Source organism: Tachypleus tridentatus, chromosome 3, assembly GCF_004210375.1.
Source record: "Tachypleus tridentatus isolate NWPU-2018 chromosome 3, ASM421037v1, whole genome shotgun sequence".
Lineage (NCBI taxonomy): Eukaryota > Metazoa > Arthropoda > Merostomata > Xiphosura > Limulidae > Tachypleus > Tachypleus tridentatus.
In genome coordinates, this window is record NC_134827.1 from 14,907,724 (window position 1) to 14,934,214 (window position 26,491).

The window sequence follows — 26,491 nt, forward strand, 5'->3', positions numbered from 1 at the left end:
CGTGTAGCTTTGAGTGAAATTCAGAAAAAAAAAAAACAAACAAACCCATAACATCATCCTTGGATATCTTTTCTGTCTTCCCGCTTAACAACTAAGAACATGTTTACAAACTGTAGAACCCTAATTAAACCTTTTTACCTTGTCTTTGTTATCAGATAGTCCCGCTTATGAGAATATCTCTATACAAAAAGTACCAGACAATGTGTATCTTGAGTGTGAAGTATTCTTTGTTATACTTCTATTGTTGTTCAAAATAACAGCAAAAGAAATATAAAATAATTTAATAAAACATTATTTTCATTGTCCTCTCTCATACTCTGTCTAGTTTCGTCTTCTGCATGCCATTATGATCAATCATAACTTCTATCTTCTCACACAGCCTGGCTGAAGAAAGGGTTTTAACTTCTGCTTACACGCAAGCCACCTGGCATAGCCAGGTGATTAAGGCGCTTAACTCACAATCTGAAGGTCACGTGTTTGAATTCTCGTCACAACAAACATGCTGGCCCTTTCAGCCGTGGGAGCGTTATAATGTGACAGTCAATCGTTGGTAAAAGAGTAGCACAAGAGTTGGCGATGGGTGGGGATGACAAGCTGCCTTTTCTCTAGTTTTACACTGCTAAATTAGGTACAACTGGCGCAGATAGGCTTCATGCAGCTTTGCAAAACAAACAAAACGTACGCACGAGCCTCTTGGCTGGAATGAAACAGCGTCTTACCTACCTTAGAATTCTACTTAAAGTATTAGCTGAAATATGTAACCTTAAGACTTGTGGATTACCGCACTCAGTCTTTGCTTGAGTATTTCCATAATTCTCTCTCTTGACTTTATCATTTATTTCCAGCTTTTGTATTTTTGGTCTTTTGTTAGCTTTAAAGTTCTTTACCTCCGAACCCACTAGGTAGACAATAGTAACCTAAAATAGTATACTAGCTAGTTTTATAAGATTAACATTGTGATGTAAATAAATAACTTCATGTGTCTAAATTCACGTGCTTTTTTGTTTTTTCTTTGCTGTCCGTGTTCGACAGTCTTCATTCTAAATTTGCATTTTCCGATGTTTTGCAGGTATCTCAGATCTATCTGTCGTACACAAGTATACAAGAATAACATAAATATACGAGTCCAAAGAATTTTAAACGTAAATTTGAAATCGCGTATATGTTATTAACTCCGCCACCAGGGGTGACTCCAATTATGCTTTCATGTCTTTGTGTGTGTGTGTGTATGTTTATCAAGAAATATTCTCGGAAATGGCTGTGGACAAAAGTTAGTATACATTTGGACTATGGCCAAACTTAGAAGAAATTCATTTCTGGAGAGTCAAAGTCAAAAATCCAAACGATTTCAATCTGTTAACATGAAATCCAAATAATCTCTATCTGTGAACATGAGTACCGACTTTTTACAATATGTTTTCTCTATAGCTCAGCCAAAAAGGATTGGGTTTTGATGAGATTGTTGAACTTGTGTAGAAGGTTATTCTTCGTTGTCCTACCACAAATAATCCATAACGATGGACACACGGACATTTTGTCGTATTTTTTTCTGAGAACCGAATACGATCAACGCTGGGGGGGGGGGAGGTATGAGCTCTGCTGAGTACCCCTCTTGTTTCTAATAATATTATAACTTCAAACATTTATTTAACAGAAAAACACGTAAATAAAATAATAGATTCTGAGCTTCAAGTGATCTGTTTGTAGTTAAGCACAAAGCTACCCACCACAGGTATCATAACCCGGTTTCGAGCGTTGTAAGTCCACAGACGTTCTGCTGTGTCACCTGTCAGAAGAATTGGATATAGTAAATCCATTTCACTTTCTTACAGGTTATAAATGTCGATCGTTTGGATTTCCATAAGTTATAATTTAAACTTCAGAATTTTGTCAAAATTAATATTATAATTTAAAATAGTAGAGTTGCTGATTTAATATTAATTTCCAATTAAATCCATTCAAATGTACTTTTCTTACATTTCTATTTATTAACGTTCCAATGCTTTGTTTCTTCAGTTGAATACCTCTCTGTTAACGTTATTTTTATCTACTTTGTGTGTGTGTGTTTTGTTATAGCAAAGCCACATCGAGGGTAATCAAACTCCCGATTTTATCATTATAAATCGGTAGACTTACCATTATACCAGCGGGGGATTTATCTACCTTGACTGTAGAATTGACATACGGAATCAAAGATCAGTTGTTTTTTCTTTATTTTATGTACACGAGTCGTTGTTGTTATTGTTGTTTTGAATTAAACACAAAGCTACACAATGGGCTATCTGTGCTCTGCCTACCACGGGTATCGAAACCCGAATTTTAGCGTTGTAGGTCCACAGACATACCGCTGTGCTACTGGGGAGCAGCTCTCTTGTGTGCGTGCGTCACTCTCTATAGGGGCTACACTAAAAGGGGGGCTACACGAGTCAGTCAATGGGCAGTGTATGCACATATATATGTATAATCTTAACTTAGTAAATTCCCCCTGTCTTAGCAAACCCAAAGATCCTTTTTAATGGTTGATCCGTAAAGCTAAAACTGTTTTAAAACTATAAGTTTAAGATAAAAAATTAAAGATGAGCAGATAAAATTACTTCATATCAAAGATATTAATCAGACGAGCATTTCCTACGAAATATAGTGAAAAACATCTTGAGAAGTTTTCTTATCTTTGTAGTAGGATCGGTGAATTCTGCTAAACCAAAAACCGTTATAAAACTTCTTTAGTGCTTTTGAAGCACACATGCAAAACCATCTCTACTCTTAATGGATACCTTTAAACGTGGTTTAAATCTTTATTGGCCCAGCATGACTAGGTGGGTTAAGGCGTTCGACTCGTAATTTGAGGGTCGCGGGTTCGAATCACCGTCGCACCAAACATGTTCGCCCTTTGAGCCGTGGGGGCGTTATAATGTGACGGTCAATCCCACTAGTCGTTGGTAAAAGAGTAGCATAAGAATTGGGGTGGGTGGTGATGACTTAGCTGCCTTCCCTCTAATCTTACACTGCTAAATTAGAGACGGCTAGCGCAGATAGCCCTCGAGTAGCTTTGCTCAAAATTCAAAAACAAACACATTTTTGTTGCTTTTTGAGTGTTTACAGACAAATGGTTTCAAACGATGAATAAGCAAAGCTTGTTTGTTTGGTTTTTAATTTCGCGCAAATTTACGCGAGAGCTATTTCCGCTAGCAGCCCCTAAGTTAACAGCGAAAGGAAGGCAGCTAGTCATTACCACCCCACCAACTTTTGGGCTACTATTTTACTCACAAATATTGGGATTGAACGTAACATTATGATGCCTCACTGCTGAAAGGGAAAACGCGTTTGAGGTGACGGATATTCGAACCCGCGACTCTCAGATTACAAATCGAGAGCCTTAACCATCTGGCCATGCAGAGCACAAATAAGGAAAGCTATTTCTGTTCTTAACTTTGTATAATTCCAAGCACAACATAATATTTTGAAGTGTTTAGTTCTTGGGTCGTCAAAAGGTGGATATTGTAAACTCACAAAACATGGTTTAAATATTTATAATAAATTATACCAAACATTTGCAGCTTGAAATTAGCTTTTACCACTAAATATATTTCTACAAATAGGCCTTATTTAACTTTCAGATATTTTACCATTATCTATTTTGTTTAAACTAAAATCACTATAAAGAAACAACACACAGATTAGCAAGCATTTTCCTCAGCTATTTTGTTGTGATAACTGCGTTAACTATAACAGTGTTAGAAGGTAATAAATTTTAAGACTAAAATGTAAGCTTATAAAATAATTCATGTACAAAAAGCGCAAATAAGAAAAATATATTAACAACAAAAGTATGGCAATAATTACTTTTTTATTATTGTTTTATAAAAATCGACAATAACAACCTAGACTAATATTTAAAATAATATAGAGATTATATTTAAAGTTGAAAGCAAATGATCCTGTAACATAATGTTTGTCCAGAAAGCTTGTAAGACGAAAATTACGGGTTAATAAAGTAAAGCGTAAGACTAGAGGGAAGGCAGCTAGTCATATCACCACCCGCCGCCAACATTATAAAGTTTCCACAGCTAAACGAAAGAGCATGTTTGGTGTGAGGGGGATTCGAACTTGCAACCCTCAGAGTACGAGTCGATTGCCTTAACCACATGGCCATGTCGGGCCAATTTTATTAGACTAGTTTGTTTTCGAATTTCGCGCAAAGCTACTCCAGGGCTATCTGCCTAATTTAGCAGTGTAAGACTAGAGGGAAGGCAGCTAGTTATCACTACCCACCGCTAACTCTTGGGCTACTCTTTTACCAACGAATATTGGGATTGACCGCACTATATAACGCCCCCACGGCTGAAAGAGTGAGCATGTTTGGTACGACGGGGATTCGAACGCCTTAACTCACTTGGCCATGCTGGGCTTTTTATTAGACTAACAATTAAATGAAAAAGGCATAGGGGCATATGTGTTTGTGTGTACGTGTGAAAATATATATGTGATTGTAATATACATAATCAATACAAGTATCAAATAAACCATTATACATGAAATTGTGCAAATAAAATATGACTGATGTTGTATCTGTACATTTAACTACACGTATGACCTTGACTTCCTAAAAGTCATATTTTTGACACATATATTTTATATAAAAGATAAACGTCTTAAACTATTTTCTTAAAAGTGATAAGCTCTTTAAACTTACTTGTTAAATATGGGTTTATTATAAAACGACTACATGTGTAAGTAAGTTTTGTACATTTATTCAGCCTTATGTTCTCTGGTTTTGTTTTTCATGCAAGAATTTGTAACCTCTGAAATGTTTAACATTATAATATCTTTCACTGGTTAAATAGCTTTGGAAAAATATATTCTTTGGTCCGAAAATTATTTAATTGTATCTAAGTTTATTAGCATTTAACTTATTAGTGATCGGTACTTTATTTTGCATTTCACCCTCTAAGTTTTTATCGCCACTATTAAATCACTCCAGTCTGTATCATCTAAATACAAATTTTTCGTGCTATACAACTAATAAATCAATGATGCAAATTATTTCAGAGATGAGCTTGTTAATTTTAGTACGGCCGAAAATATAGCATCAATTTTATTTTTATTTTTCATAAAGTTAAAAATGGTTTTACGCAGACCATAAAAATATAGTTAAAAGGTAATTTCAGTTCCATGTTGATAAGGATTATTCAATCAACTTCCATACTGAATAATAATAATAATAATAATAAAAAGTTTTAGTTAAGTAAGTGAAAACGACAAAAATATAGAGTAGGTGGTTGTCCTGGTATGGATGGCTCAGATTGTTCGTCGAAATGATATTTTAAATATCTCAATAAGTCATCAAAACTTTATTATGCTATACAATGTTTCCTTTTATAATAAATACATATATGTATCTATGTAATGACTGAGTCACAAGTTCTGGGAATATGTTGTTCTTCTTTCTGCTGCTTATTTTTTATTAAGTGATCATTGAAAAACGAAAACAGTGGTTTCGATCACTTGCACTGAGATGACGTAGTTACAAATGTAGTGTCTGTTTTTATAAGTGTTATTATTAAGAGCTAGAAATTAAAACAAACACGTCATAATTCTAACATAACCAATGCCCTTGAAGTTAGTTTTCTTACAGAAATCAGGTGTTCCTTTAAAAAGCCTGTTTCACAGGGTGAAACACAAATTACCGACCAATAATATATAAACAATACATATTGCAGTTGAAACCTCCATGTAACTAGAACTTGGTTATAAATATAACCTTACAACGTCTATCGAAACACTGGATTAAAAAATAAGCTAATAAACAATAAAACATTTTTCAAAGAAGGAAATGAAGGCAAGGTTAACTAATACAAATCATTCATAAACAATGCAAAGAAAATGGTAGAAATTTTATTAGCATAAGAGAACAGGTAAGAATTATGCGTATAGCAATAAATATAACTGTTCAATCATATCTGAGTTTGATTTATCCCTTTTTTCTGTATGTCCGTACTATTATGTAAGAATAATGCAAATGCGTTCTATACCATCTTGTTTGCATTGATTTTAAAGGATTGATATAAGCTCTCCCTATGTATTCTCAAGACGGCTTGTATGGGTACTAAAACTTTAATTGAAATAAAGTACAGGGCAACGATTTGACCTTTTTAGGACATCATCAAATTAACAAAGAGAGTTTGCAACTACCCGTTGCCAGGCACATGTCTCAGGAACGAGAGTGTAAACGGATAAGGGATTGTAGGAGGCGTTGCAGTTAGATGATAGGTTATTAGTTACTACAGGTTGGTACATTATGGTTTGAGTTGTTGTGTAAGTAGGGCTTCTTTGATTTTATGTTTGTTTATATTTGATTCCCTATTTAGTATCTGGATGTTTTCTATGGTTATGTTGTGTATATTTGATTTGCAGTTTTATAAAGGTGTGAAGGTGTTTTCTGTGTTCTTTGAACCTGGTTTCCACTTTTCTACTCGTTTCTCTAATATCGAAGTTGTTGGCAGTTGTTGCATTTATTTTATAAATAATGTTGGTGTTGTGTTTTTCAGTGTAGTTTTTACATAGTATGGACTTTAGTTTTGTACCTGGGTTTTAAATAAATGTGGCGTTTACTGGAGTGTTGAGTTTGTTATAAGGTTTTTCTGAATATTGGTTATTTTGTCACTAATATCGAGAATGTATGTTATGCAGCAGTGTAAAGTTTTATAGTTTGTTGTTTCTTGGATTTATTATTGTTTGTGTGCGTGTGTATGTTTTCTTATAGCAAAGCCACATCGGGCTATCTGGGTAATCGAAACTCTGATTTTAGCGTTATAAATCCGTAAACGTATCACTGTACCAGCGGGGGACATTATTGTTTGTTTGTTGTCGATCTAGGTGTGTGTGTACAATTTTTTCCACGGTTTTTTGAGGAAATTTGTTGACGTTGACGAAGTGTTGTTTTATTTTGTTGATTTCATCGTTAATTTTATCGGATGAGCATAGTTTTGTGGCTGTGTTTATTTGGTTTAAACCAATACACACAAATTCAACAAAAACACATGAAACCAACTAAACAAAATACTACTACAAATAAAAAAACAACAACACAATCTCAGAAAACCTTTATTCTTACCTAAGCAACACCGACTGACGCACACCACAGCAATACGGCATCCTCAAACCTCACAAACTCCATTACCCTCTACGACCCATAATGTCAACCTATGAATCATTCATCTACAACATTGGTGACTACGTAGCGCGAGCATTTTCTAATATGTAACATCAGCCGGTCCCTTTTTAATAGACATTTTAGACTTTAAATCTATTATTGATCAACTAAACCATGAAACCTTAATAGCCAGTTTTGATGTATTTTCCATCTCACAGAAGTCCGAACTACCGAAGCATGTAAGATAGCTTTAGAACTTTATATTCAAAACCCCAGCCCATTGATACACATCCCCAGAAACCAATTAGCAACCCTTATAGAATTCACTACCATCAAAACTAACTTTATGTTCAACTTTATGTTATGACCAAAACTTCCTACATATAAGTGGTTTAAGAATGGGCAATCCCGTGTCGCCAGTTCTAGCCAACATTTTCATGACATAGATTGAATCTCGAGTAATCAAAGCAGTCTTACACCTACCACTATGCTGGTACAGATATGTTGACAATACAATTTCTGGATTCACATCTTCAGAACACACATTCAGTTTTTCAACTACGTCAACTCCATACACCCCAACACTATGTTTACCTGTGAACACTGAAAAACTAACCAAGTGACATTTCCCAACCTCAAGATCACAAGAGCCGATGCAAAATTCAAACAGAAATCCACAGAAAAATCACCCATACTGAACTATACATTCCTTTAGACTAAGCACAAAAACTCAACATATTAAGAAACCAAATAAACAAAGCCACAAACTCTGCTCACCCGATAAAATTAACGATGAAATCAACCAAATAAAACAACACTTCATCAACATCAACAAATTTCCTCAAAAAATTCTAGAAAAAATTGTACACACACACCTAGATCGACAACAAACAAACAGCAATGTCCCCCGCTGGTACAGCGATAAATCTACGGATTTTGAACGCTAAAATCAGAGTTTTGATTACCGTCGGTGGGCTCAGCACATAGCCCGATATGGCTTTGCTATAAGAAAACACACACACACGCAAACAATAATAAATTCCAAAAAAAACAACAAACCACAAAGCTTTACACTGCTGCATAACATAAATTCTCGATATCAGTGAAAAAATAACCACCAATATCCAGGAAAACCTTATAACAAAATTTATTCAAAAACCAGGTACAAAACTAAAGTCTATACTATGTAAAAACTACACTGACAAACACAACACCAACATTATTTACAAAATATAATGCAACAACTGCCACAACTTCGATATTAGAGAAACGAGTAGAAAAGTGGAAACCAGGTTCAAAGAACACATAAAACACCTTCACACGTTTTTAAACACTGCAAATCGAATACACACAACATAACCATAGAAAACATCCAGATACTAAATAGGGAATCAAATATAAACAAACGTAAAATCAAAGAAGCCCTACTTACACAACAACTCAAACCATAATGTACCAACCTGTAGTAACTAATAACCTATCATCTAACTGCAACGCCTCCTACAATCCCTTATCCGTTTACACTCTCGTTTCTGAGACATGTGCCTGGCAACGGATAGTTGCAAACTCTCTTTGTTAACCTGATGATGTCCTAGGAAGGTCGAAACATTGTCCTGTATTTTATTTCAATTAAAGTTTTAATACCCATACAAGCGGTCTTGAGAATATGTTTTTATTTCAAATGAGTTTCTCGTCGTCAAGGTACCATACCTATATTTAATTCCCTTTTAGAAAAGGTTTTTTTACTAGTAGTAAAACCAGTAGAAAATGGTTGATTTCTTCTTATGTAAAAGCTGTAAATGACACTTGCTACATCAAAATTGTTTCTTATGTAGAACAACTCACATATTTCATAAAAATGAAATCTGAAATAGAGTTTTGCCGAAGATTATAACAAGCCCCCTGCTAGTACAGCGGTATGTCTCCGGATTTACAACGCTAAAATCAGGGGTTCGATTCCCCTCGGTGGGCTGAGCAGATAGCCCTTGTGGCTTTGCTGAAAGACTATAATAAATTAGATTCATATTAAGTGATATGGATGTTACAGCAAAGTTTGTCACAACTTTGTATTTTGTTGTTTCTTATGAACTAATTTTTCGTTTCACGTTATTTAAAAAATTTAATACTGGCCACACGTAAAAGTTTTTGTACCTCAGGTAAGCATACATAAAAAAAAAACAACATCAAATCTTCGTCAAGACGTCACTTAGGAATTAGTACTGAACCTCGATTTTATTGACACAAGTGGTTAAGAATGCAAAGAGCCCATGAATGAAAGCAAAAGAAATTATAACGTATTAGCCAAACGGAATTGACTATATCTTGTGTAAACGTGGCCTTTCGCCCGTTATCAGACCTCATCAAGCCAGTTGGGATACAACAGAAGTAACAGTGGTCTAGGGGCGACATATAATATCAGTTTCCCTAAAATAGTAACTGCAAGTGAAATGCAATTATTATAGTTTCTCGGATTTTTAAGGTGAAAATTAAAATACACAATATTATTTACTTTTCCACTATTCACAAGAACTGCCAAACCAGCATACTTGTTTTCGTATTTCACCTGAATAGAAGGCCAATCATCGTAGTTTAACCTCCTGGCTAACGGCTTGTGTCAATCATACAGCTGGAGAGACTGAAAACATAACGTCTTGGTGAAGGACACATAAACAAATCGCAAACAAGCTTTCAACTCGAAACCAACTAACTACGAATTTCAAGCTCAAAGCCACTTACCCACGATTTTCCTCGTAAACACTATAATGAAAATACTTTTTCATTCAAATAGAATTGTTGGCCTACTCGGGATCACGAGTAATCTTTAGTAGTACAAAGAAAAATAATGTTTTTTTTTCTTCAAAATATTGCAGTATGAGTGTGAAAGTAAGAAAATACAATACTTTATTGTCAATTTTGTATAGGTTCATAAAATCATGAAGTAATATGATTATTACATCAGTGTTGTTTCTTTCCTTTTTTATAAAACGAAACTAATGCACAATATAACTGTATATTTTCTACTACATAAGAAATTAAAAGTTTAGAGAAAAGAGTCGTATTGTTACTAAAGTGAAATAAAAGAATTTATAAAATGGCCAAAATTATAGTTAAATTAAGAAATAAGAAAATAAGCTAGGATAAGGAGACTCACAAAGAAATGCAACAATGCATAGGCTGCTAATGTAATTTCTAAAGACTTAGAGCAATATAAAAGTGAATCCAAAAATTTATTTGTCATATATTTATTTTTTTCTAGCATACAATTGTATATTGTTTATTTTCTCTTGAGTACTTTTAAGTTTTTCTTTTTCTCATCCTTAATTTTTTCCAGTAATTTGTGTTTGTTGCATGGTTTGAACCCTTTTGATCGGTTTCCTGTTTCAAATATTCCTAATATTTTGGTTATTTATTACATACATAATTTATTTTATGCTATAATATAGTAGTGTTATGTCGTGTTTTGTCATATTATAATAAATAAAATATTTATTATTCATGACGTGAGAGGACGCCACTAGAGAATTAGTATATGTGATTATTCTAAGGTATTCAAGACGGACCTTATATGTAGCCTTAGTAGCTTTGGGACTCGGATGTTTTCGTACCTGTTGTATCGAGTTGTTACAATATTGACTGTATGGGTAAGTGATGTAGGTAGCGTTAGTTTTCGTTACGAAAAATATAAAAATAGGAAATTGATATACAATTAAATATTTATCAACGTTGAAGGCATACCGAACAGCATTATCGAAGGCTTAGGCTTAGCAGTGGAAATGAAGATTTTGTTGGTTTTATTCAAGTTACAAGTTATATTATACAGGGATGTTTGTGCTCTTTATATTTTGAAAGCAACAAGAAAGGTTTCCGGTGAAATTGAGCACCGATCCATCACGTTTTTTTTCAAATATTGATAAAAAAATATGCAAGACAGGCAACTGAAATAATGACGATTTACAATTTTATAGATTTCAGGATGAATAGTATTAGTACTATAGGAGTACCAATTCTATTGTTCTACTTACTAGTACTAGTTGATTTTTTCAAGTTCCAGTTTCAACTGTCTTATCGTAATGATCTTGTAAGTTGTAATATTATTAGTCTTAGCCGGTAAGTTCATTGCAATATATTAAAATATTTGTTCATGGTTTAGAGCACCATTTTTTCTCTAGTTTGCATTTATATGATAGTCTTGTGTTCATATATATATATGTTAATTTTATATGTTTTGTTTGAATTTAAAGAAACTTTTGCATATTTGTTTTTATATCAAAATTATACATTTTTAACTTTAAACTTAGGCATTTTAGTTATCTTACATAAGTTTTATTATACATATTCTTATGTTTATAATTAAAAGATACTTGCAGCAAATAGCAAAAAGTTGTTTTAGTTTTATGACATTCAGAGGTAAACTATGTAAATGTACATTTAATTTTTTTCTTCAAAATCTACGGATGATAATAGCATGAGATCTGTTGATGAAACACTACAAAATGCCACACAAAGTCACCAGTTCACTTTACTTTCCTTTTTACAAATAAAATTTTGTAAACTACCTTAGCTGTAATTTTTGAAATAAAGTTTTGAGGAAATTAAAGATATCATTGTAAGTATATGTTACTTGACACAGTAAATTGTTCCAGAAGTTACCAGTTCTAGGATGTAAATTCTGTTCAATACAAGCTTGTATTTAATTTTCTGAAGCATGTATATAACTGTGTATAGATATATGTGTACATATAATTGTAGTTGTTGGTACTGTTAACAAAATCTCATTTTCTAGTTTCCTATAACTATTTGAAACTAAGTATATTGAAACATCTCTCATATTACTGCAGTTTTTTAGTTTTTTTTCTTCTGTGAAGCCAGTGTTACAATTTTGAGTGTGACTGTAAATTAGGTAAATGGAAATCCACATAATAATAGTGAACAGAGAGCACTTTTCAGATAAAAGTGTTTGTTTAAAACAGATGGCCCATTAGCTTGATTTTTTCCATTTCTAAAAAGAAGTGAACAGTAATAATGACACAAAAGAATAGTTTCTTAAGGTGTGTCCTGCTTGTTTTTTGGTGCTCAACAATACGCTTGGTAGAGCAACATAGAAGAAGGTGTTACATTTTTATCAATGAGTTTATTTTTAGAAAAAAAAGACGTCAGTTATATTAGATGATCAATGTGTTATGTATGTCCACTTAAAATACATTTTATATTTAAAACTTGCTTTATTGCTGAAAGACCTTGAAAATTTATATATATATATTCACTGATGTTGGTGGTTAATGCCTTTTCTTTATCGAGTGTTACTAAATGTTTTTAAAATATTCAGGGAAGTTAGCTATTTATTGTAATATAAAATAGCACATAAGGTAATTGTTTAGTAATTTCATTGTTTTCAATGGATCAGTTGAAATAATAAATAAGATGTTTTTATTACATAATGAGGAAAAACACAAAAGGCAATACTTGGAGTGTTAAGTCAGATGAATTTGAGAATTATTATTTCAAAGATAGACTTAACATGTGGATAATCTGTTTATTGTCTGCAGGATGTTTCAAACTGAAGGGTGTGATATCTTGAGGGAAGTAAAACACTACATTTTTCAAAGACACTGTTTATATATTAGTATCATGATACAAGATTGTTATATCATAGAATTGAGGAAAAATGCACTAAAGGCCAAACCGTGGCCGTTAATATATGATGTATTTATGAACGTGCAATTGTTTTCCCCTCCTCTCAATTGTGTAATTATGGAGTTTCACCAAGTACCGACGGTTTTAAATGTCAATGATTCTTGTATGTATACATTAACATACAATATTCGATGCATATTGTATTTATACACAGTATGTGTTTGCTAGTGGGCAGAAACCATGCCGAATATATATAGATATCAATTGTTTCAAAAACACACTTAGTGTCAGTGATGCCTTTTTCAGCATTGTTTCATAGCGTTTGTTCGTTACATTTTGTTTTTACGTATTATTCAATTCCACAGTCTATTAGATGCTTGGAAAAAATCCACTTTGGTCTGTAAACTAGATTTGACGAACATAACTTTCCATTCTAATATAAAAACAGCATTACGAGATAAAAAAAAAAAGCTAGTTTCTAATGTTTAGTAGTTTTTGTATGACTTCTGTTCTCGACTACCAGAAAACGGGTCAACAACAAGAATGTGGTTATATCCTCCTACAGAAGTCCGCATTCATCTGCATGTGGACGTGATGTGTGTATTTGTTGTAGCAAGCTTGGCTTGTGGTAATGATAAGGAAAGTTCAGTGTTTAGTTCGCACAGACCAGTTCTGAAGGTCACGACGTCGTCCTTCTAAATACAATGGACACTGCAAGAACCTGCTTTGTCATAAGTTTCAGGAACACATTGCGTTTTACTTTCAGCCGGAACCTTAATATTGTTATTCACCAAAGAAGCACACACACACATACAAATAAATAAAAAATAATGCAATGGTGTCGCATCGATGTACGGTAATTTTTTTTTTTTTTAAATTTCGCGCAAAGCTACTCGAGGGCTATCTTTGATAGCCGTCCCTAATTTAACAGTAAGACTAGAGGGAAGGTAGCTAGACATCACCACCCACCGCCAACTCTTGGGCTACTTTTTTACCAACGAATAGTGAAATTGTCCGTCACATTATAACGCCCCCACGGGTGAAAAGGCGAGCATGTTTGGTCTGACGGGGATTCGAACCCGCGATTCGAGGGCTTTAACCACATGGCCATGCTGGGCCTAGAAGATTAAACTAATAAAGAGTAAAAGAACAAAACGTTATGCATGTTGTTGCTTGTGTAGCTCGCTACAAGTCAATGGAATATTTAATCGTAACTTATAACCTGCATTTGTTTGGATTAAGAACACCGATGTAATATTTATAAGGTACTTAAAGCTATGTTTTCTATTAAAAAAAATAGTTATAATAACGTTTGTTAAAATGAAATGCATGTTATTTTTTGATATTTTCCATTTAACTTTCCGATTTCAAATTTTACATTATTCATTCGTTTTCTTCATATTGCAAAACTGATACGGTTTTTTGTGTTGTTGTTTTCATTATTATGCACATCCGTGGTCAAAGGTTATCTGGATATAGCTGGTGCACGTATATAACACAATAGTAGTCATAACACGTGCTTAAACGTTTTGAAGACAAACTCCAGAGGCAGCATCGTGGTTCAGCTAAGACGTAGTTTATCACATTTGTAGTTGTTTCCGAAAATGGTTAATCACGCTATAATTCTGAAAAAAAGTATATATATATATATGTGTGTGTGTATTTAACGTATTATTATTGTTAATTATGAAACAAATAAGCGCGTAAATTATCCGCTATGGTTCATTTAAAACATATCAACACATAAACCTTCTTCGTAGTTTTCAGGTGGGACAGTGGTAAGTTACGAATTTCCAACGTTGAAATCAGGGATTCGATTCCCATCGGTGAACAGAGCAGATAATCCGATGTGGCTTAGCTTTAAAACATAACACACACGGTTAAGACTGTGAGGAAATATTAATGATAGACTACGTGACTGCAGAACAGAAACTAATAGGAGTAATTCACGAATATTCTGTGACCCCGTGATCCCGTGGTTAGTGTGCCAGACTGTGGATCTCGGTTCACGTCCCGTTACCATTAAAATAACAACAGAATCCCCACGGGTGCATTATGAAAGTGACTGTCACATCCATCTGTTCATTTAAAGTAACCACAGAGTTAACGGTAAATAGTGTTAATTATCTACCTTTTACCTATGTTTGCCACTTCGAAATTGTCACAAAGTAAAGCAAATAAACCTCGAAGTAAAAGATAACTTAATCTTATGAGTTCTGGTCGTCGACACTGTTGCAGACATACTGGTGTCGTTGAAATATTGGTGTAATTTCTTATTTACTCTCACTCATTCGTTCTTGGAATTACATCTATGTAATTTAAGAAACTAAGCAACTTACAAAGTTTCAAACTGTACTATACGAAACACAGTTTATCGCTGCAGTGTCCAACCTGGAAAATACATTAAGTGTATTTATATCCCACTGTAGTTAATTTAAGTAACGAAAACAACTATTGGAGATACCATTTTATCAACAGTTCTTATTTATTAATTTTCACGTAATTGTTACCAAAAACAATGTAACTGTCAAGATGCTTTGTAAAATTGGAAGCCTTATTAAGCTCCAGTTTTATCAAAAAGGTGTGAAAAGTGTAAAGAAAGCGACAACCAAAGTAAATATCAAGAGAACGATACAGGCGCCATCTACTGTCAAAGGCAACTGTGTAGTCTCCATTACCGTGATATATTATTTCAAAATATGTATAGTTATTGGTAATTAGAACATCGAATGTCAGTCTTTATCTGCAAAACAGACGAAGTTAAACTTGTACCAAAACCGTCTTTCACAAAAGTCTTAATAATTTTAAATTTAATTTCGCTAAGCCTACTTGTAGCCATGAAGAGCATAAAATAAACATCAAATAATGAAACATATTTGTACTTTTCGAGGGAATCTCTCATATCTGTCTTTCTGTAATGGAAATGGTCTTTTAATTAGTAAAGCACAAAAGTAATTAAAAATTAATTCAAAAGTTTGAAGTAATACATACTTACCAAAACTGAAGAAAGCGGGAAACATTTTAGTTTTGTAAAAAACTTAAATTTATAAAATGTGATCATTTTCCAATGAATGCTTAGGTTCATTTTTAATAGCACAATTTAATTAATTATGAAGTTGGAGACGCACTATTTATAATGTATATAATGGGAACAACAGATGGAGTTGTTTATTACATTTACGTTTACTTTTTTACTGAAACCTATTTTTCGAAGGTGGAAGTTGTTGATTAATAGTTTTCTTTAACATCCGTAACGTAAGAGTTGGTATTTGTAGCAGAATTAACTCAGTAAATATTTAATGTAATAATGCATCAAACTGACATTTCCTAACATAACGTTCATACGTTTTTACTTCACAATTAATTATGACTAACAAGCAAAAGTACCCATCCCCAGTGACGGGAAAAGTTTGTTAATCTGTCACTTTAAATTATTTCATAGACTTTAAAAGGGTTAATTGTGTTTCTATCTTGGTTTTACGTCGAGTCAAACTCAGAGCTACGTGTACCGCCCATCGCGAAAAGTAATTGTTGAACATTTCTGTTGTGTGAAGAGCAGCTTAGCAATAACATACGGTAAATCTACATTTTTATGCTTTACGTTACGTCACATTCATTTCTAACAACTTACTGTAGAATATTCTGCTTAAAAAACAACATCAACATTATTCGTGCCTGTTTTCTTATCGTTTAAAAAGTGATTGTCGAGCTTTGCTTGTGTGCGGATCGTTTTTAAACGGGAAACAGACGAACACTTGAACAGTTTGTTTATTTAGAATTAAGCACAAAGCTACACAATGGGCTATCTGTGCTCTGCCCACCACAGGTGTCGAAATCCGATTTTTAGCGGTGTGAGTCCGCAGACATTCCGCTGTGCCAATGAGGGACCGCTCGAACAGACAACACGGTTCGTAGTGTATAGATAACTCACGGTAGTAGATCCGTAAACGTAGCCTTTCCTTTTATTTTGAAAAATAAAAAAAAAATAAAAATGAAAATACGTTTGGAAATATAAAAACTATGTAATTTTTGTGTTTGAATTCAACATAAAATTGAATTTGGGCAATGGTTATCGTGTCCGCTGATAATTATAATTATGGACTTGCTCAATGTTTTGAGTTCAAATACAGAATATAAATGAAAAACCAAACAACATGAGAAATAGATTTCAGATGTATTATCAAAATTTACAAAATAAATGAACCTGTGGGCTTTATTAACTTCACTACTAATCGATAAGCCCCCCCCCCCCCCCCACACACACACACAGTGACTCAGCGGTATGTCTGCGGACTTACAACGCTAGAAACCGGCTTTCGATACCCCTGGTGGGCAGAGCACATATAGCTCATTGTGTAGCTTTGTGTTTAAGTACGAACAGACAAACTAGTTGACAAATTTGGGATTTGGCAAAAACGTACAAGTTTTTTAAAAATTGTAATAGAATATGCACTTTCAATTGAACTTTTTGTTTCAATCTTGTTGAGAAATCATTGTTTACTTGAGTTCCGGTTCATGAGACGTTAGATATTGCTAACTATAGAGTGGCGACATCCTGGTGTAAGACATAATTGTACTAAGGTCGCTGAGTTTTTCAGTGTTTGAAATCCTGTTGTTATTAGTTAAATTCTATGTATTTCTACACAGTCTGTGGCACACCAATGGAAAAACCACATTTACCAATCGTTTAAGAGTTGTACGTTGAGCTCTCCGGACGTGAGGCGTGAATGACAATGAACACAACAATGTGGTAGCCAGACCACCTTTAACAAAAGAGAAGGAAAAATACCAACATTATCTTAACAGCGGATATCAACTTATGAAGGAAGATAAATGTCACAACAAATTACTCTTATAGATATTTGAGCCTCGAAACTCTTAGTAGAAAACTACTCAAATCGGTAACAAAGTTTGTCTTGCGTCCAATTAATTGTGTCGCGAAAAGAAATCTCGTCAGTAGAAACGTACGTCGTAGGAGGTGCATGTAAAAAAAATTTTAAACGAACCTCCAGCTCTAGTATTCGAACCCAAGCATTCTCAGATTGACTTAAACTCTAGTGAAAAGCAGGCTGAAGTGTATAACAACTATAACATAGGTAAAGCGAGATTAGGATAACAGCGGTGTAGCTCGACATGGCCAGGTGGTTAAGCGTTCAACTCTTAATCAGAAGGGCACCGGTTCAAATCCCGGTCACACCAAACATGCTCGCCCTTTCAGCCGTGGGGGCGATATAACGTGCGGTCATTCCACTATTCATTGGTGAAAGAGTATCCCAAGATTTGGCGGTGGGTGGTGATGACTAGCTGCCTTCCCTTTTGTCTTACACTGCTAAATTATGGTCGGCTAGCGCAGATAGCCCTCGTGTAGCTTTGTGCGGAATTCAAAACAAACTGTGTGTTTTTCATATATATATGTATATATAGCAAAGCCACATCAGGCTATCTTTCAAGTCCACCGAGGGAAATCGAACCCGTGATTTTAGCGTTGTAAATCCATAGACTTACTGCTGTACCAGCGGGGGACCAAAACAAACTGAGAAATGGACAACGCAAGAAAAAGATGCGCTTGAATACTTGTTTTCGGTAGCAGTCTGAAAAAAAAATGTGTTTCGTGATACAGTAGAATGTGACACATCGACCTTACGCATAAACTCTGAAACTATATGATGATAACAATAATTTAAAATATTTCAAAATCCATTTTTGACGCATGTAAACTCTATGTATCAGACAATAAAAGCAATTGTCTAATCGTATGTCCTTGAAAAAGACGGGCACTTTACCTAAACTTTTTAAGCTGTAAAATGTGCGCTAAATAATAGATCGACTTGCATCTAGTCCCAGGAAAACGTCAAAACATTCTCACGCCACGGGAAACCGGAATTAGGCATCAGCCCTATGTACGCTTAAGACTGCGAATAGGATTTATTAACTATTGTAGGTTTAGTAGACGAAGTTCTGATGGTGTCGTGATGATGTAAGATACAATAAACTGGAGTCGACTTGTGCACTTCTCATGCAGGCGTACAAGTATTACCGAATTGTTTTTTTTTTCTTTTGTAATATTGGCAGGGAAGTGGGTGCCGTAAATTGTGGTGTCAAAAGGTGAAGAATTAGTGTGTAATTATTAAATAATTAGGTGCAATAAACCCATACGTGAAATCGATCTTTGAAAGTGTTTTTTTTCTTGTATTTTAATATAATCAAGAAAATTAATACTAATAAGTAAGAATATAAGAATAAAGTAAGAATATAAGCGACAGAATAACGTTTTTGTGAAGTGGTTCCTGTCACGTAAGCTAAAGTTACATCTAAGGAACTTCAACTTTAACAGTTTCGTGACTCCTGGCTTGTATGTTGTATATTATATATAAACTAGATACCACCATTTGATGTTTGATTTTTCAGTTCATGTTTAATAAAGTCTTTCAAGTCCAATAACCATAACAAACAGACCCCTGCAATGGCACAAGTCTACGGACTTATACTGCTAGAGTGTAGATATACAGTATTAGGAATAGTTATTGGGAAACAAAAGTCTATATGAGGCAAACGTTACAAGAATGCCAGTATCTTATCGCGCAAAACTGAATTGCACCAGTGTGCAGTCACATGTTAATAGATTATATTGTGATTGATTGTAACTCAATCGATCGGAAATTGACAAACTATTATTAAGGTACATCGGTGACTCAAGGGTAATTCTGAGTGATTACAATGCTAAAAATAAAGTTTTAATGCCCGCGGTGAACAGCATATATAGCCCTTTGTGTTTCTTTGGTCACAACAACAAAAAATCACGAGCGTTTTAAAGTACAGGTTGTCATACTATGCCCAGTAGTAGTAGTGACAACTGTTGTGATCTAGCAAAAACAAGTGTATATAAATCAAAATTTGGATGCTCAAGTTTACTCCATACGAGAAATTGCAGCAAGGCTCTCATGTTTCAGTAGAAGATTTTCGAAATACTGAAAGGATTACGTCAAACTAGCATTGTTCATAAAGGTAGAAAACTTAGTTTTCATTCTTTATGACGTACACAACGATAGAGTACAGATCTTGCCGGAGAATTTCAAGTAAATATAAGTGTGGATATTACATCGAGAACAGTTGTCTCAGTTGGCGTGTAACTGCTTGAAAATCGTTGTTGAAAAGAGGTATTCAAATTTAAAAAATCGAACTCAATCTAAGACAGTAGACTCCGCAAATTTGGAGACGTGTACTCTTTACAGATTAATTCAAGTTTAAAATGTTTGGCAACAATTAAAAACAGCAGGTAGGAGGAAAGTATCTTAGTCAGTGTACGATATATGTACACTAAAGAATGGCGGAGTTTCAGTACTGCATCTCAACCATCAGTTTTAGTGTTCAACACAAAGTTGTTGTTACCCTGACTGCTGAAAAGCACAGGCACATTTTAATCCGTCGTGCCATTTCTTCGGAAACACGATGCATTTGGCAGGCATTCGTTCTTCAAGCATACATCAAATGTGGTGAAACTATTTTGACTTAATTTAGTCTGCACAAAGCTCCAATACGATAATTCTTGAGATTGTACGGCTTACTTAAAAATTGAAAAAGGTTACTAAACAATTTCGTTAGATAGTAGAAAATAACATAGGACATTTGTAACAGTTTTTCATTGATAAACTGCAAGGCAGCATGAAAACAGGGTGTAAAGCTGCGTGTGAAGCAAAACGATCACGTACAAAATACTAGTGTATTTTTCAGTTTGTATTTTATGTGGTATTTTTTGTGCGTAACGGATTTACTGTTATACATGTATTTTAATATCTACGTTTGTTTCTGTAAAGTGCATATGACGCATATGGTTGGTTAGCTACATTCAGTATACTATCAGTCTTGGAAGCTATAATTGTAATTAACGCTTATTAATCTATAAACTAGAGAATTTGACCGGAAACTTTATAGCTTTTGAACATTACAAACCATTCAGTTTTAATGAACTAACTTCGGACGCTGTTATTTCTACGAAGACATTAAATATTTTAATCGGAAAAAGTAAGCAATGCGAGGCCAACCAAGCTAGCTAGCTTAAGCAAGGTGTGTAACAGTATCAAGTCAGAATTAGTTTGCTTGTCGTGGGCCTGGATCGTCAATAAAATATTCAGTTCTAGACCGGATATGAGACTCAATATTGTCTCTAAATTTGTAAAACTGCTGTATTTAAATCATTATTTGCAATAACCGTTATTATATTAGGTTGTTCAGAAACAAATGTCGTTTTTGAACTGCGAGGTTTGGAAAATTATAAGCCAGTGTTGTAAAACATGCTTTAATCAAAGTAAGTACCAATTGATTCAGCAAACTTTTGCTAACGTATAACGATGTCTTTTGTGTTCCTGCTGAAGAAATGGGAGTTTTTATGGTCAATGAATTCTCTGAAAGATTTTTCTGCAGCTGCCTGGTTTTGAAAGCGTTTATTGTTCAAAAAGTTGTCAAAGTGCTTGAAGAAATAAAATTCTGTAGGGGAAAGGTCTAGGGAATAAGATGGATGAGGCAAAACTTCGATTCCCAATTCGTTCAATTTTTTTGGAGCGTCACCCTTGACAGGTCTCATAATGCCGATTTTGTTGATCTTCAGTCATCTTATCCAACTTTTTCGTCTTGCTAATCACATTAAGGGAAGCAGTGAGACAGACCCTCGTGCAACAGGACATGAGCTTGCAGAAAAGCCAAACACAGGCAAATCAAGCACTGCCAAACACCTGAATGCGATTAGCAAGACGAAAAAGTTGGATAAAGATGGCTTCCTTCCACAACCTTTGTGGTCTTCAAGACTTTTATCTCCATGTCGAAACCTTTGGAACCAACGCTGAGCTGTACGTTCAGTAACATATCCGTGGCCGAATGCATGGTTGTAACTTTTCGTCCAAGTTTGAAGTCGTAGAGGAAAATCAGACGAAAGTCAATTTTGTTCATGATGCCTTAGGAGTTGCGAAACTTAATGAATGGATTAACGAGATTCCCACTGTCCCTATCTACTATCTAGCGAAACCACAGCCAGGGGAACGGGCTTGGAGAAATCAGGACTAGAAACGTCTTTTCGTAGGAGTGTTAATTGTGACTTCAGTGTGTTTATCGCTTATGTTTTCATAATTAATTCCATACAGATTCTTTCATACAACCAAGTACTTAAACTTAATAATCTGATTGCCATTTAGCCATATTTTATTACAATATCTATAACATTATGTTGTTGTTTTTGGTATTTTCGAGTTACGCTTTGAAACGAAATAAGGATGCATTTTGTGTAATTACTTTTGATTACGTGCTCTTAAAGCTGGCAATTTCTGATCCGTTTTGTTTAATGCAAAAATAACTTAAGCTCATTGAACCCTCGGCAATGTGAAAGAACGTAAAACCAATTTTCTTATTTTTTCCCACACTGACTGTTTGTAAAAAGTTATTTTTTTTCTGCTGTATCAACACATACTGGATGTGTTTTTTGTGTTTTTTTAATTATAATGAGCTGATGTATATAGTGACTTTATGTTCATTTGCCAAACGTAATTCAGCTAAAAATGTCTTTCAGTGATTATGCTGTAATTAAATATAAACGAAATATACATATGAGCCTGTCAAGGAGAATAACATTGGTCGATCCAAGAGGTAATGTAAACTTCCGACTGAGCTAGTGTTCCAAATCTTACTAACCCCAAAATAACCCACATCTTGACTATTTTATTATTCCTACCATCTTTTTATTCGTAGACCGTGACTGTGGTCTCGTGCTTTCCAGAAATATTATGAAGCGCCCATTTTATTCCACATGCAAATAATATTAAAGGCGTCTATTGTACTTTGCCCCTACATTTTGTTTTCATTGTGTTGATGTTCAAGTATGAAATTATCAGTTCTGTATCGGGTATGGGGGGCTAGTTGGTTGGATTCCTTCTTTTCGCTCTGTTTTCCGTATTTGACAGTAATATGCAGTATATTCTGAAATAGTGAGGTAACTTGATTTTTTATTGCTAAATTTAAAAATTTTAAAAATGCAATTTTAAAGTTAGTTCTTTTAATTTGTTTGTAATATTTTGTTTTCAGTATTGCCATCTGAAATTTACTGGGTGTTCAAAAAGTCTGCGAACTCTTCTTCAAATAAAGATAGTGTACATGAAAGAGATAATTGATTGCATATTGATATGTTTACGTATCTCATATTGACACAGACTAACAAGTTTCGATTAATAATCCAAAATTTCTATCTGTTAACTTTCATCTGGATGATATAGGCTTGACATACTCCTTAGAGGTGACCTCAGCGAAACCTTCATCAGTTTTTGGTTTCAAAGCGTCAGTTTTTTATGTAGGTCTATCGCTACAATCATTACTTAAACCCGAAAAACCAAATTCTTGAAATTAGTTTCAAATAAGATGGGTGTCCAGACTTTTTTTTACCCACCCTGTACTTGCACCGTTAGCATTTGGACGTCCCAAAGCTGGACAGATTCGACTGTCTGAGTTCTGTTATTACTTTAAAAACTTGTTCGAAAGATTTAAGTGTATAAAATAAAACATGACCGTTAATTATTTAGTATAGATGTTTCTCTTTTTCTCTTTTTTTTTTTTTCGTGCAGTACATTTGTTCATCATTTCCTTAGAACAGTTAAGGGTGTGATATTGGTTATAATTATAACGGAATCATTCAACGTCATATATAAAATATTCATGTCACCGTGGTGATGTTTCTCCAGTCGAGTAACAGTTGGCGTAATCATGTCGTCAACTGTGAATAGCTTGCTTATTGGTCAACATTAACAATTCACTTCTGTGCATGGTTATAAATCCAAATGTCATAGTAACTTTCTGTTAAGAATTCAGTTTTACGCATACAGGATGCTACGTGCAATTTCAGCTAAGTTTGATTGATCAAGACGAGACGGCATAATAAAAAACGGTACAGTAAAGTAACGTATACTTTAGTTACATATGTCTTTCTATTAAGACGTGTTATTGGAAAAGTATATACAATAAATTTGAAACCGTTTCAAGAATTTATGTTTCTTTCTAATCAAATTTCCAAGGTTTTCGAGGTTTTTGATTCTTCATCTAAAGTATGGCTACATTTGGTACGTATACATCATTATTGGAAGTAGTTTATGTATGTGTTCCTCTGTTGTTTCATATAATAGCAAATGGACTAAATACGTGTGGACTATTTCTATGATAAAGTATGTTTATTTAATAGACAAGTGTGTTAAACTATGCTTTCACACATTAGTTGTAAATATTGTGTTTTACCCGCACGACGTTAAGAAAATGGAAAATACGAAGTTCACCAATGGGTACAGCTTTCCACTTGGGATATCTCGGAAATGGATAATTCTGCACTCAAAAGCTTTAAGCTATTAAATTTTACCTCAAAAAATATGATTTGTAAGTGTCTTAAATAAAGCTTATAACAATTACAAATTGCTTGTTAAAGTTAGTTCATTCTGCGACATACCTCTTCACGAAAACCGCGGAAAAAACTTTAATCAGAAATTAATATAGTAGATGTAATGTAGTTGATATAACATATTATTCTTTGCTTTAATTTATGGGTTCTTAGAATTGCCTCTATATTAAAAATTATACATTTGTACATATATATAGTTTAGCTCCCAAATTGGCTCCAGCTCAATACCTTATTTATCGTTAAGGTTAATGGCTGTTGCTTCGTGTATTATTTAACTCAAACTCACGGTTACACGAGTTTGTGTTTTTCTTATAGCAAAGCCACATCGAGCTATCTGCTGAGTCCACCGAGGGGAATCGAACCCCTGATTTTAGCGTTGTAAATCCGTAGACTTACCGCTGTACTAGCGGGGGGGGGGCGGTTACATGAAATTACCCACTATGGATCATTGTTAAGTTAAATAACACCTACTTTGCATGTATTAATTTTCATCTTGGTGGTATTGTTAGCTTCTTTCGGCCAAGTGTGTGTGTGATCTTGTTGTGTCATTCAGGTGTACCAGCAAAGACCTTTATATTAGTTATTTTAAGATGAAATATACACCTGTTGAAGGGAGGAGGTATTCCCAATGCTGCTTGAATATTTCACTTATAAAGATATCCCAATAAATGTTAGCAATTTGTCAGAAAAATAAAAAGGAGAGAAGGATTTATAATGGTGAACTACTATTGAAATCCAATAATAACTTATGATATTTAAATCCAAATTTAACTTTGTGTAAAAAGCCACAGTTAACCTACTACCTTTCGGATGAAGAGAGATTCCCTTTTCATGAAGTGAGATGATGTAAGAAGTGATAGAGGCCTAAAACATGAAATGCCTTCTATGGTGAATATTTAACATTAAATACTTAATTTAAGTATTTGAGGTAACTTGTGTACATATACGAAGCGTATTATACATACAAGCCCAAGACCATGTCTGTACTTAGTGGTTATTGTACCGGATAATGAATACGAGATTCTGTGGTTCGCGTTTCGACGTTACAAAATCGCGTCCCGTTCTTTGTGGTTGTGGGTGCGTTATAGGAGTGACGGTAAATCTCACTATTCAATCGAAGTGCCCAATAGTTGGTAATGGGCGTTACTGACTAACTTTCCTCTGGTCCAGTGGCTCTAAGAGTTTTAGACAGTATCCCCATCCTGCTCTTGTTTTTAGGACTTGAAGCCCACTTCCCCAACAGATGCATACTCACATGTTTAGATGAACCCGTAAAAAATCCAGCATTCCGACATAAGTCATCATGATATATTAAAACGTTTAATGTGCTACAGGTTCAAAAAATTTTTTCAAACTTGTAATTGGTTTTCTTTCATTTTGCATTGAGAACAAAAGGCTTGCTAGTTTTGATCAATGTGATTTTTGAAGCTATAATGTGGTATATATCAAATTTGATCACAATTTTTGATAATCAGTTTAGATATGGATGCGTTATTATGTTTTAATATTTTTATTAACATTGTATGACTTTTCCACGTCATAACTTTAGCACTACACTACCTAAAGGTCCGGCATGGCCAGGTGTTTAAGGCACTCGACTTGTAATCCGAGGGTCGCGGGTTCGAAACCCCGTCACACCAAACATCCTTGTTCTTTCAGCCGTGGGGGCGTTATAAAGTGATGATCAATTCCACTATTAGTTGGTAAAAGAGTAGCCCAAGAGTTGGCGATAGATGGTGATGACTAGCTGCCTTCCCTCCAGTCTTACATTGCTAAATTAGGGACGGCTAGCGAAGATAATTCTCGTGTAGTTTTACGCGAAATTAAAAACAAACACGACCTAAAGATATAAAGAATTTTGGGGTTGCACTGAGCTATTAACACAATCTTGTTAATGTCGAACAAAGTACGTTTTATCTTCTATAAAAGTGCTCCGGAGTGACAGTGGTACTAACAACACTAAACTTCAGGGCTCGATTCCAAGTGTTGAACCATCTGATAATCTAGTATGGCTTTGCTGTGAAGGAAAGGAAGAAACCTTTTACACGAAGTTAAATAACAGTTTAACGTTCTTTCTTGTTTATTATTGGATTTAAAAAGTGTTATATCAAATCAAAGATTTTTTCTCTTATGTTACGCATTATTGTTAAGGCGTCTTCATAAATTAGTGAAATATTCCATAAACATTGATAAATACCCCCACGCGCCGGTGTTAGTGTATGTTCCACCAGATGAGTGATGTTACCAAACCAAACTGTATCAACAATCAGGTAAAAGATATG

The 26,491-nt window shown here is 34.3% G+C and overlaps 1 protein-coding gene across 8 annotated transcripts in view; it reads left to right on the forward strand.

Annotated features, from left to right (window-relative positions):
- Window positions 1-10,693: 10,693 nt before the first annotated feature.
- The window catches only part of LOC143246400 (E3 ubiquitin-protein ligase HECW2-like), a 72,858-nt gene continuing 57,060 nt past the window's right edge, over window positions 10,694-26,491 (forward strand). The window contains exon 1 of one of the 8 annotated variants that reach the window (XM_076493035.1): window positions 10,694-10,794. Coding sequence is in view for 1 of the 8 variants with exons in the window: in XM_076493040.1 (XP_076349155.1) it covers window positions 10,791-10,794 (4 nt within the window). In the remaining 7 variants the exon portion in view is untranslated. Of the gene's footprint in view, window positions 10,804-23,534; window positions 23,881-26,491 lie in introns of those variants that run through there. The other 7 variants (XM_076493042.1, XM_076493040.1, XM_076493039.1 and 4 more) reach the window with 7 other exon arrangements.